The 11,001-nt window shown below is 46.0% G+C and overlaps 1 protein-coding gene across 4 annotated transcripts; it reads left to right on the plus strand.

The window, feature by feature from the left end:
- The first annotated feature begins 3,035 nt into the window (after positions 1-3,035).
- Positions 3,036-10,693, plus strand: LOC139584030 (inosine-5'-monophosphate dehydrogenase 1a). 4 transcript variants are annotated; one of them, XM_071415568.1, is made up of 15 exons: positions 3,036-3,134; positions 3,986-4,034; positions 6,238-6,339; positions 6,578-6,652; positions 6,843-7,049; positions 7,196-7,283; positions 7,384-7,583; positions 7,676-7,766; positions 7,903-7,998; positions 8,144-8,287; positions 8,419-8,563; positions 8,702-8,845; positions 8,954-9,037; positions 9,553-9,569; positions 9,795-10,693. In XM_071415568.1, exons 1-15 carry the CDS (start codon positions 3,037-3,039, stop codon positions 9,893-9,895), a joined length of 1,641 nt encoding a protein of 546 aa, XP_071271669.1. In that variant the 5' UTR covers position 3,036; the 3' UTR covers positions 9,896-10,693. The 4 variants fall into 4 exon arrangements, with proteins under 4 accessions (XP_071271669.1, XP_071271670.1, XP_071271671.1 ...); XM_071415569.1 differs by lacking the exon at positions 9,553-9,569; XM_071415570.1 differs by lacking the exon at positions 9,553-9,569 and having other exon boundaries at positions 6,578-6,637.
- The last annotated feature ends 308 nt before the right edge of the window (positions 10,694-11,001 follow it).

Below are 11,001 nucleotides of genomic sequence, written 5' to 3' on the forward strand. Positions count from 1 at the left end.
TCCACTTAGGAAGCAACACTGATTGACAATAAATTTCACATGCTGTTGTGCAAATGGAATAGACAACAGGTGGAAATTATAGGCAATTAGCAATACACCCCCAATAAAGGAGTGGTTCTGCAGGTGGTGACCACAGACCACTTCTCAGTTCCTATGCTTCCTGGCTGATGTTTTGGTCACTTTTGAATGCGGTGCTTTCACTCTAGTGGTAGCATGAGACGGAGTCTACAACCCACACAAGTGGCTCAGGTAGTGCAGCTCATCCAGGATGGCACATCAATGCGAGCTGTGGCAAGAAGGTTTGCTGTGTCTGTCAGCGTAGTTTCCAGAGCATGGAGGCGCTACCAGGAGACAGGCCAGTACATCAGGAGACGTGGAGGAGGCCGTAGGAGGGAAACAACCCAGCAGCAGGACCGCTACCTCCGCCTTTGTGCAAGGAGGAGCACTGCCAGAGCCCTGCAAAATGACCTCCAGCAGGCCACAAATGTGCATGTGTCTGCTCAAACGGTCAGAAACAGACTCCATGAGGGTGGTATGAGGGCCCGACGTCCACAGGTGGGGGTTGTGCTTACAGCCCAACACCGTGCAGGACGTTTGGCATTTGCCAGAGAACACCAAGATTGGCAAATTCGCCACTGGCGCCCTGTGCTCTTCACAGATGAAAGCAGGTTCACACTGAGCACATGTGACAGACGTGACAGAGTCTGGAGACGCCGTGGAGAACGTTCCGCTGCCTGCAACATCCTCCAGCATGACCAGTTTGGCGGTGGGTCAGTCATGGTGTGGGGTGGCATTTCTTTGGGGGGCCGCACAGCCCTCCATGTGCTCGCCAGAGGTAGCCTGACTGCCATTAGGTACCGAGATGAGATCCTCAGACCCCTTGTGAGACCATATGCTGGTGCGGTTGGCCCTGGGTTCCTCCTAATGCAAGACAATGCTAGACCTCATGTGGCTGGAGTGTGTCAGCAGTTCCTGCAAGAGGAAGGCATTGATGCTATGGACTGGCCCGCCCGTTCCCCAGACCTGAATCCAATTGAGCACATCTGGGACATCATGTCTCGCTCCATCCACCAACGCCACGTTGCACCACAGACTGTCCAGGAGTTGGCGGATGCTTTAGTCCAGGTCTGGGGGGAGATGCCTCAGGAGACCATCCGCCACCTCATCAGGAGCATGCCCAGGCGTTGTAGGGAGGTCATACAGGCACGTGGAGGCCACACACACTACTGAGCCTCATTTTGACTTGTTTTAAGGACATTACATCAAAGTTGGATCAGCTTGTAGTGTGGTTTTCCACTTTAATTTTGAGTGTGACTCCAAATCCAGACCTCCATGGGTTGATAAATTTGATTTCCATTGATCATTTTTGTGTGATTTTGTTGTCAGCACATTAAACTATGTAAAGAAAAGTATTTAATAAGAATATTTCATTCATTCAGATCTAGGATGTGTTATTTTAGTGTTCCCTTTATTTTTTTGAGCAGTGTATATATAAACTCAGCAAAAAAAGAGATGTCCCATTTTCAGGACCCTGTCTTTCAAAGATAATTCGTAAAAATACAAATAACTTCACAGATCTTCATTGTAAAGGGTTTAAACACTGTTTCCCATGCTTGTTCAATTAACCATAAATAATTAATGAACATGCCCCTGTGGAACGGTCGTTAAGACACTAACAGCTTCCAGACGGCAGGCAATTAAGGTCACAGTTATGGAAACTTAGGACACTAAAGAGGCCTTTCTACTGACTCCACTGAAAAACACCAAAATAAAGATGCCTAGGGTCCCTGCTCATCTGCGTGAATGTGCCTTAGGCATGCTACAAGGAGGCATGAGGACTGCAGATGTGGCCAGGGCAATAAATTACAATGTCCGTACTGTGAGACGCATAAGACATCGCTACAGGGAGACAGGACGGACAGCTGATCGTCCTCGCAGTGGCAGACCACGTGTAACAACACCTGCACAGGATCGGTACATCCGAACATCACACCTGCGGGACAGGTACAGGATGGCAACAACAACTGCCCAAGTTACACCAGGAACGCACAATCCCTCCATCAGTGCTCAGACTGTCCGCAATAGGCTGAGAGAGGCTGAACTGAGGGCTTGTAGGCCTGTTGTAAGGCAGGTCCTCACCAGACATAACCGGCAACAACGTCGCCTATGGGCACAAACCCACCGTCGCTGGACCAGACAGGACTGGCAAAAAGTGCTCTTCACTGACGAGTCACAGTTTTGTCTCATCAGGGGTGATGGTCAGATCGTTTATCGTCGAAGGAATGAGCGTTACACCGAGGCCTGTACTCTGGAGAAAAATCGATTTGGAGGTGGAGGGTGCATCATGGTCTGGGGCGGTGTGTCACAGCATCATCGGTCTGAGCTTGTTGTCATTGCAGGCAATCTCAACGCTCTGCGTTAGAGGGAAGACATCCTCCTCCCTCATGTGGTACCCTTCCTGCAGGCTCATCCTGACATGACCCTCCAGCATGACAATGCCACCAGCCATACTGCTCGTTCTGTGCGTGATTTCCTGCAAGACAGGAATGTCAGTGTTCTGCCATGGCCAGCGAAGAGCCCGGATCTCAATCCCATTGAGCATGTCTGGGACCTGTTGGATTGGAGGGTGAGGGCTAGGGCCATTCCCCCCAGAAATGTCAGCGAACTTGCAGGTGCCTTGGTGGAAGAGTGGGGTAACATCTCACAGCAAGAACTGGCAAATCTGGTGCAGTCCATGAGGAGGAGATGCACTGCAGTACTTAATGCAGCTGGTGGCCACACAAGATACTGACTGTTACTTTTGATTTTCACCCCCCTCCTTTGTTCAGGGACACATTATTCCATTTCTGTTAGTCACATGTCTGTGGAACTTGTTCAGTTTATGTCTCAGTTGTTGAATCTTATGTTCACACAAATATTTCCACATGTTAAGTTTGCTGAAAATATACGCAGTTGACAGTGAGAGGACGTTTCTTTTTTTGCTGAGTTTATTATACACACATGTACAGTATATATACTGTGTGTGTGTGTTCCAGCATGGCTGACTACCTGATCAGTGGAGGGACAGGGTACGTGCCTGAAGATGGACTGACGGCTCAGCAGCTCTTCTCTATCGGGGACGGACTCACATACAAGTAAGAATTTTTTTAATACATTCTACCAGACTTAGAGAGGAGCATTTCCAATGATCTTGATTGAAATTCCTGAAATGTTTCCAATTGAAAGTGTATGACAGAGAGTGACTCAGCCTGGTCTTATAGATCAGCATAGGTAACATACAGTACATCCGGGACACTCAAATTAGTATGACATGTAGTAGGCCTAGTTCTGATACTAGTAGACATGTGCTCCTCCACCTAAATTTGAAACATCTCATAGATGGCTGAATATGTGCGGATATGGCTGGTGTATTATCTTAATGACCACACTAATGTATCATAGATATAACAAATCCTCTCTCAGCAGAGACACACTCCGACCTTTCGTTCAGTAAGACCTTATAAGTGTTAGTGTGATACTGACAGAGTAAAAACACTCATTGACTGCTGTGATGATATGGTCAGACCAGACCAGTAGAATAATCATCATTATGCAGCCTTACATAAGAGGAATTTGTTTATTTTCAAATTAGAATGAGTATATTAGGCTTGTGTTATCAGTCCTAATGGAGATTTATACAGAGAGAACATCATATCCTCACATCTAGTACAGTGGGAGGATTAGAAAGAGGCTTTATTTCCAGTCTGTGTGAGAGTGTGTGATATGCAAAGTGGTTGAGGGTGTAGGGATGTGACTCTGTGCTGGCCAGGGGTCAAGGGACTGGTGCTGGGACGCAAGGAGTGGGAAGTATTCACACAACAGTTCCCTCACTGTTTGGCAGAATGATGTGTATCCACCTTTCAGGGCAACATGATATGTCAGTAATCGTAGACCACACAATATTCTCTCTCTGTTAATTTATTTTGTCCCTCTCCCCCCTCTACAGTGATTTCCTGATTCTGCCTGGTTTCATAGACTTTATTTCTGATGAAGTGGTGAGTATCCAGTGTGTTTGGTTAACCTTTTCTTTGCTAATTAACAACAGAAGCTACAGTATCATAGCCATACTACTGCTTTAGTCGACTACATAGCTGTTTTCTGGCATATGATGTCATACCCATACATACACAGCCCAGTATAGCCCTGTGTGTGTGTGCAGCCACTCCTCTCCTGTGGTCCTCTCTGCCTCCCTGAGGAGGACAGGAGGCTGCTTTATGTTCCTCTCAGTTGAATAGCGTGTGTACACACACACACACACTCTCTCAGCTGGTAACAAAGCCAGCCAGACCACTTCACTCCACAACAACACTGAGAATAGCAACACCAGTCCCTCATGGATGAGAGTCAGAGTCTTGCCCGGTGTAATTGCTTTAGTAGGCTACAGGTGCTTGTGTTTTTAGCTTGTTTGTTCTCTACTGGCAGAAGGGTATGTCTCCTGTTGTACATCATGACTGTACAGGCCCAGACAAAATAAGTGGGCATGTGTTAAAGCACTGTGCTGAACAACTGGCTGGTGTTTTTACAGACATTTTCCAATCCTCACTCAACCAGCAACACGTTCCAGTATTGTGGAAAAAATCAATAATTATACCAATTCCTAAAGTATCGAATCCCTCTGTGCTGAATGACTATCGCCCTGTCGCTTTGACATCCTTAGTAATGAAATGCCTTGAGAAAATTGTGAAAAGTCATATTCTCAGTGTCACCCAGAAGCTCCTCGACCCATTTCAGTTTGCCTATCAGACCAGCAGAGGAGTTGATGATGCCATCCTTACCCTCCTTAACATGGTCTATAGACATCTAGAAGGTACCAAATCCCATGTCAGGGTTCTGTTTGTTGACTTTTCTTCTGCCTTCAACACAATCCAGCCCTACATTCTAGCACAGAGACTCATTCGGGACTTTTCCTTAGATGGGGGGCTGGTTTTGTGGCTGTTGGACTTCCTGAGCCAACGCTCACAGCGAGTCAAAATAGGTCCCCATGTGTCGGATATACGCAATACCAATACAGGCTCTCCTCAGGGATGTGTTTTGTCCCCACTTCTGTACATCTTGTACACTAATAGTTGTACTAGTTCCCATACTGACAGACACCTCGTTAAGTTCGCTGATGACACTGCCTTGATCAGCCTGTTGCATGATGACGAGGAACATCATGGCCCGGTCCTAGATGACTTTGTAGAGTGGTGTGAGGAATCACACTTGGTCCTCAATACTAACAAGACCAAAGAGATGTGCATAGACTTCAGGAAGCGTACAACACCTACCTCTGCAACATCTATCAGAGGCCAGAATATAGAAATTGTAGAGGAATATAAATATCTGGGTGTCTTTTTGGACAGTAAGCTTCAGTGGAGTAAATGTACAGACCAGATCTACAAAAAGAGCCAACAGAGACTGTACTTTCTAAAAAAGTTGGGTTCTTTTAATATAGACTGTACTATATTGACTCTGTTTTACAAATCCTTTATTGAGAGTATTTTAACTTTTTGTATTGTTTGTTGGTTTGGCAATGCCACTGTCAGTCAGAGAAACATGCTGAGAAGGATTATTACCACAGCAAGCAAGGTACTTGGAGTCAAACAGACAGGCCTGGATGAGATTTTTAAGGTCAGGGCCCTCCGTAAGGCTCACAAAATCATTTAAGACCCAAGTCACCCCCTGTACCTGGACTTTGAATTACTCCCCTCTGGGCGCAGGTATAGGGCACCCCTCAGCAGGAAAAATAGAGCGAGACAATCATTTGTGCCAGGTGTGATATCCCTCTTAAATAGCTCGGGCAAATGTTCCCATTGACCCCGTAAGGCCAGCAGGCTAGTCTTTTCTTCTTTTTTACATTTTACATTTTAAATTTAATTTTATTTATTGGTGCGTGACTGTTATTGAAAGTTGTATTGTCAATCCTGTTTTGTATTTAACGCCACTTTAAATGTGTACATGACACTGCAACAAAATTTCCCCATGGGGACAATAAAGTAAGTAAGTAAGTAAGTAAGTACATACAGGACTGAGCAGGGACAGCTGGCATCCATACTGCCACCTAATGGCAATGAGGAGGTATTGCATGTTCAGATTGGTCTTGCCTTACAGTCACGGGTATTTGGTGACAGGGTGTCATTATTTATGTAGTTAAGTTTTTCTTCTCAGATCACTGTAATGTGATAATTATCTATTTCCTCCTCTACTTCCTGTTTCTAGGACCTGACCTCAGCTCTGACCAGGAAGATCACCCTGAAGACTCCTATCATCTCATCTCCCATGGATACGGTCACTGAGTCCTCCATGGCCATTGCTATGGCTGTGAGTATAGAGCCACTCCTCATCTCCTCAGCCAGCCAACAGCAATAAGACAAGACCACAAATCTGTTATAGAACTTAATTTACTAGTGGTATTTTTGGTTGTGGTAATGAGTTTTTATGTATTTCCATAAATAAATAAAAAATATTTATTGTAATACATGGACTCTGGTTGACGCATATTGAAGTCTGATTGGATTGTTCGGCTAACCCTGATTGGTCAGTGCTCTGGGTGTTATAGCTCATGGGCGGGATTGGGATCATGCACCATAACTGTACTCCAGAGTTCCAGGCCAACGAGGTCCGCTTGGTTAAGGTAAGATGGTGGCTAGCTGTTGGACAACATGATGATATACAGTATATTGATAGACCGTTACATCAACAGTATAAAGTCTCATGTCACAACGTCATTTGACAATGTAACAGTACATGAATACACTTAAACTTGCTTGTTTAATAAATACAAACGTACATTCGTTGAATGATGTTTATTTATTTGTGGTCAGAAATTTGAGCAGGGTTTCATCACAGACCCAGTGGTGATGAGTCCTCGCCACACAGTGGGAGACGTATTCGAAGCAAAGGTCCGCCACGGCTTCTCTGGCATCCCTGTCACCGAGACGGGCAAGATGGGCAGCAAGCTGGTGGGCATCGTCACCTCCCGAGACATTGACTTCCTCTCAGAGAAAGACCATGACAGACCCCTGGAAGAGGTGTGTGTGGATGACATGTTTGTTTGTACATGTCTAATATATTGACAATATATTATCAAAACATATATTGTAAACTGGATGAGTCTATTTCTTGTAGAATTGAATACTATTCCTGTGAGGTTTACATGAATGGCTGATTCTTGCAGGCTATGACAAAGAGGGAAGATTTAGTGGTTGCACCAGCTGGCGTCACACTGAAAGAGGCCAACGACATCCTGCAGCGCAGCAAGAAAGGTACTGTATGGTAGTGACACAAAATTTCCTATAGTGACACTTTAGTTAGAGAGGACATGAGAAAAGATCAATCTTTGTTTGGAACTTCTGTCTCTCTCAGGTAAACTGCCCATAGTGAATGACAGTGATGAGCTAGTTGCCATCATCGCCAGGACAGACCTGAAGAAGAACCGAGACTACCCACTTGCCTCTAAGGACTCCAGGAAACAGCTGCTGTGTGGAGCGGCCATCGGAACCAGAGAGGAGGACAAATGCAGACTGGACCTGCTGATGCAGGCTGGGGTTGACGTGGTAGTGCTGGTGGGTCTGGGGAAGAGGTTGAGTTGTTTCTATTGTATTTTTGGTTACTTGTCTTATCTTTGGGTTCCGCTCCTCTCTGTTTACTGCTGTAGGACTCCTCCCAGGGGAACTCTGTCTATCAGATCAACATGATCAACTACATCAAACAGAAATACCCTGAACTACAGGTGGTGGGAGGAAACGGTGAGTCTCCTCTACCTTCTCTAGCAATGTCTCTTTCATGTTAATCTCACACATTTTCTTTCTTTCTTCCCCATTCTCAATTTACATTCTCTCTCTGTATCTCTGTATCTCTGTCTCTCTCGCTATGTGTGTGTAGTGGTGACTGCAGCCCAGGCTAAGAATTTGATCGATGCGGGTGTGGACGCTCTGAGGGTGGGGATGGGCTGCGGCTCCATCTGCATCACCCAGGAAGGTAACGAGAGACCGGGGAGGAACAGCAAATGAGGAGGGAGGAGAGTGTTTGCCAAATGTGTAGTTAAAAAGACAAACTATTTGTTGTCAAATTGCTGACACGTTGCTGACATGTTGCTTTGTGTTATGTTTGTATTGTGTGCCAGTGATGGCGTGTGGGCGTCCCCAGGGCACATCAGTGTACAAGGTGGCAGAGTACGCCAGGCGCTTCGGTGTGCCCGTCATCGCAGACGGAGGCATCCAGACCGTTGGACATGTGGTAAAAGCTCTCGCTCTTGGGGCATCCACAGGTGTGTATTTGTGTGTGTGTTGAACCCACCGAGCATTATTATTAGCCTTTTCCCACAAACAGGAAAATGTACACCATACTATCGATGGTCTGACTTTTACCTCCTTCCACCTCTGACTTCTGTGCCCTCAGTGATGATGGGGTCATTGCTCGCAGCAACCACAGAGGCCCCGGGGGAGTATTTCTTCTCAGATGGCGTGCGGCTGAAGAAGTACCGCGGGATGGGCTCCCTGGACGCCATGGAGAAGAACAGCAGCAGCCAGAAACGCTACTTCAGGTAGAGAGAGAGACACGGTGTGTCTTGTGTATTTCCAGTAATAGGGCAAAGGCCAGAGGTGTGAGGGGGAGAAGGTGTGTGTGTATGTTGTCTATTTGTAGTGATAGGGATATTGTGATTGTGTGTTTAACTCGACAGTGAGGGGGACAAGGTGAAGGTGGCTCAGGGTGTGTCAGGGTCGGTTCAGGATAAAGGTTCTATCCATAAGTTTGCCCCCTACCTCATCGCTGGCATACAACATGGCTGCCAAGACATCGGAGCCAAGAGCCTCTGCATACTGCGGTAAGTCTGAACAGATGTTAGATTGTGTTATTGTATTCCACTTTGATATGATCCGTGTCTCTTTGTTCCATTGTTGTGATAGAATTGTATTGTTGTATGTTATTTCAGGTCCATGATGTACTCTGGGGAGCTGAAGTTTGAGAAGAGGACCATGTCAGCTCAGGTTGAGGGGGGAGTACACGGACTCCACTCGTAAGTCTGCCCCTGCCTGGCTCTGGCATTGTTTACACATCCTGTCCTGTGGTATTCGTTGTAGATCCTGTGCTCCTCTCCTCTGTGATTGACTAACCTGTCCTGTTGTGTCCCATGTTCTGTGTCCGATGTCCTTTATCTCTGGCCTGGGTGGTAGCGTGTGAGTGAGTGTGTTTGTCCTCACCAGTGGCGTCCATATCTCCTTTACTATATGTTGTTTAGGAGTTGCTACTTAAACTGGGGATTGGCAGTCATACCATACGAGGTCCATTGTGGGTGCAGGCTTTCGCTCCAACCAAAGCAGTAACAGCAGATGCAAGTAATTCACTTTTGACTATGATTGGTTGATTTATTGTTTTGGATGTGTCACGGCTTTAGCTGGGGAAGAATCCTGCACCCGCTCTGACCATTTGTGGATAGAATTGCCTACCCCTGAGCTAAACAGTAGCACTGAAGCAAGCTAAACGTCACAATGTCTGCCTTCTCTCTTTCTCTGACTCATGCTCTCATCATAGATATTCTTTTGTGCCATGTAAGTACATTCTCCCTGTGCTCACAACTCTAACTCTTTTCCTACTGCAATTTTCTCTGTTGGTCCCTTTTTGTTTTCAGGAAGACCCAAAAGTCGAGGTCATGACTTTTTAAAGGCCTACCAATTTCTTAAAACCCTCAATCTAGTTTATGTAGTGTAATATGAGTTTCAATTAAGCTTGACTTGTATTCCTGACAGTTGTCTCTGTGTGTTGTCTTCCTGTAGTTATGAGAAGCGGCTATACTGAGGGAGGAGGGAGAGTGAGCTCACGAGCAGCACCCAGTGTACCCTCACCAGCAGCCACCAGGCACAACGGATACATGTGACCTACCTACAGCCATTACTCAACCTCCACCCATGTTACCACATCTAACCTACCTACAACCATTACTCAACCTCCACCCAAGTTACCACATCTGACCTACCTACAACCATTACTCAACCTCCACCCATGTTACCACATCTAACCTACCTACAACCATTAATCAACCTCCACCCATGTTACCACATCTAACCTACCTACAACCACTACTCAACCTCCACCCAAGTTACCACATCTGACCTACCTACAACCATTACTCAACCTCCACCCATGTTACCACATCTAACCTGCCTACAACCACTACTCAACCTCCACCCAAGTTACCACATCTGACCTAACCATAGCTACTACTCAGTTCAACCATTACATAACCTTTTGGCTATACAAGGGAAGACCACTGGACTCCTCTCCTCTTGTCTCCCTCTACCTACTCTTTCTCTGTGTTGTGTAAGATGCTTTTGAGAGACCAAAGAGTCACCTCTGACCTATGACTTAATTGATGTTATGACATAAACCACAGGGACTAGGGACTAAGCTTCAATGGTCAGATGTATTGGGTTATGGCACAGAGCCATCGGGCTGTATAAATTAAATCAAATTTTATTAGTCACATGCGCCAAATACAACAGGTGTAGGTAGACATTACAGTGAAATGCTTACATACGAGCCCCTAACCAACAGTGCAGTTTCAAAAATACGGATAAGAGATAAAAGGTACAAGTAATTAAAGAGCAGCAGTAAAAAATAACAATATATACACGGGGGTGCCGGTACAGAGTCAATGTGCGGGAGCACTGGTTAGTTGAGGTAGTATGTACATGTAGGTAGAGTTAATTAAAGTGACTATGCATAGATGACAACAGAGTGGCAGTGGTGTGGAGGGGGGGGGGGGGGGGGCAATGCAAATAGTCTGGGTTGCCATTTGACTAGATGTTCAGGAGTCTTCTGGCTTGGGGGTAGAAGCTGTTTAGAAGCCTCTTGGACCTAGACTTGGCGCTCCGGTACCACTTGCCGTGTGGTAGCAGAGAGAACAGTCTATGACTAGGGTGGCTGGAGTCTTTGACCATTTTTTTAATGTACATAGCTAATGTAGAACTGTGACTACTGTGT

Source organism: Salvelinus alpinus, chromosome 9 (assembly GCF_045679555.1).
Source record: "Salvelinus alpinus chromosome 9, SLU_Salpinus.1, whole genome shotgun sequence".
Classification (NCBI taxonomy): Eukaryota; Metazoa; Chordata; class Actinopteri; order Salmoniformes; family Salmonidae; genus Salvelinus; species Salvelinus alpinus.

Excerpts from the sequence above, each read along its gene's own strand:
- LOC139584030 (XM_071415568.1), top strand. The coding sequence starts at position 3,037 with ATGGCTGACTACCTGATCAGTGGAGGGACAGGGTACGTGCCTGAAGAT. Across the intron at positions 4,035-6,237 it reads ACTTTATTTCTGATGAAGTG|GACCTGACCTCAGCTCTGAC; the intron begins GTGAGTATCCAG and ends TCCTGTTTCTAG. Across the intron at positions 8,846-8,953 it reads AAGAGCCTCTGCATACTGCG|GTCCATGATGTACTCTGGGG; the intron begins GTAAGTCTGAAC and ends ATGTTATTTCAG.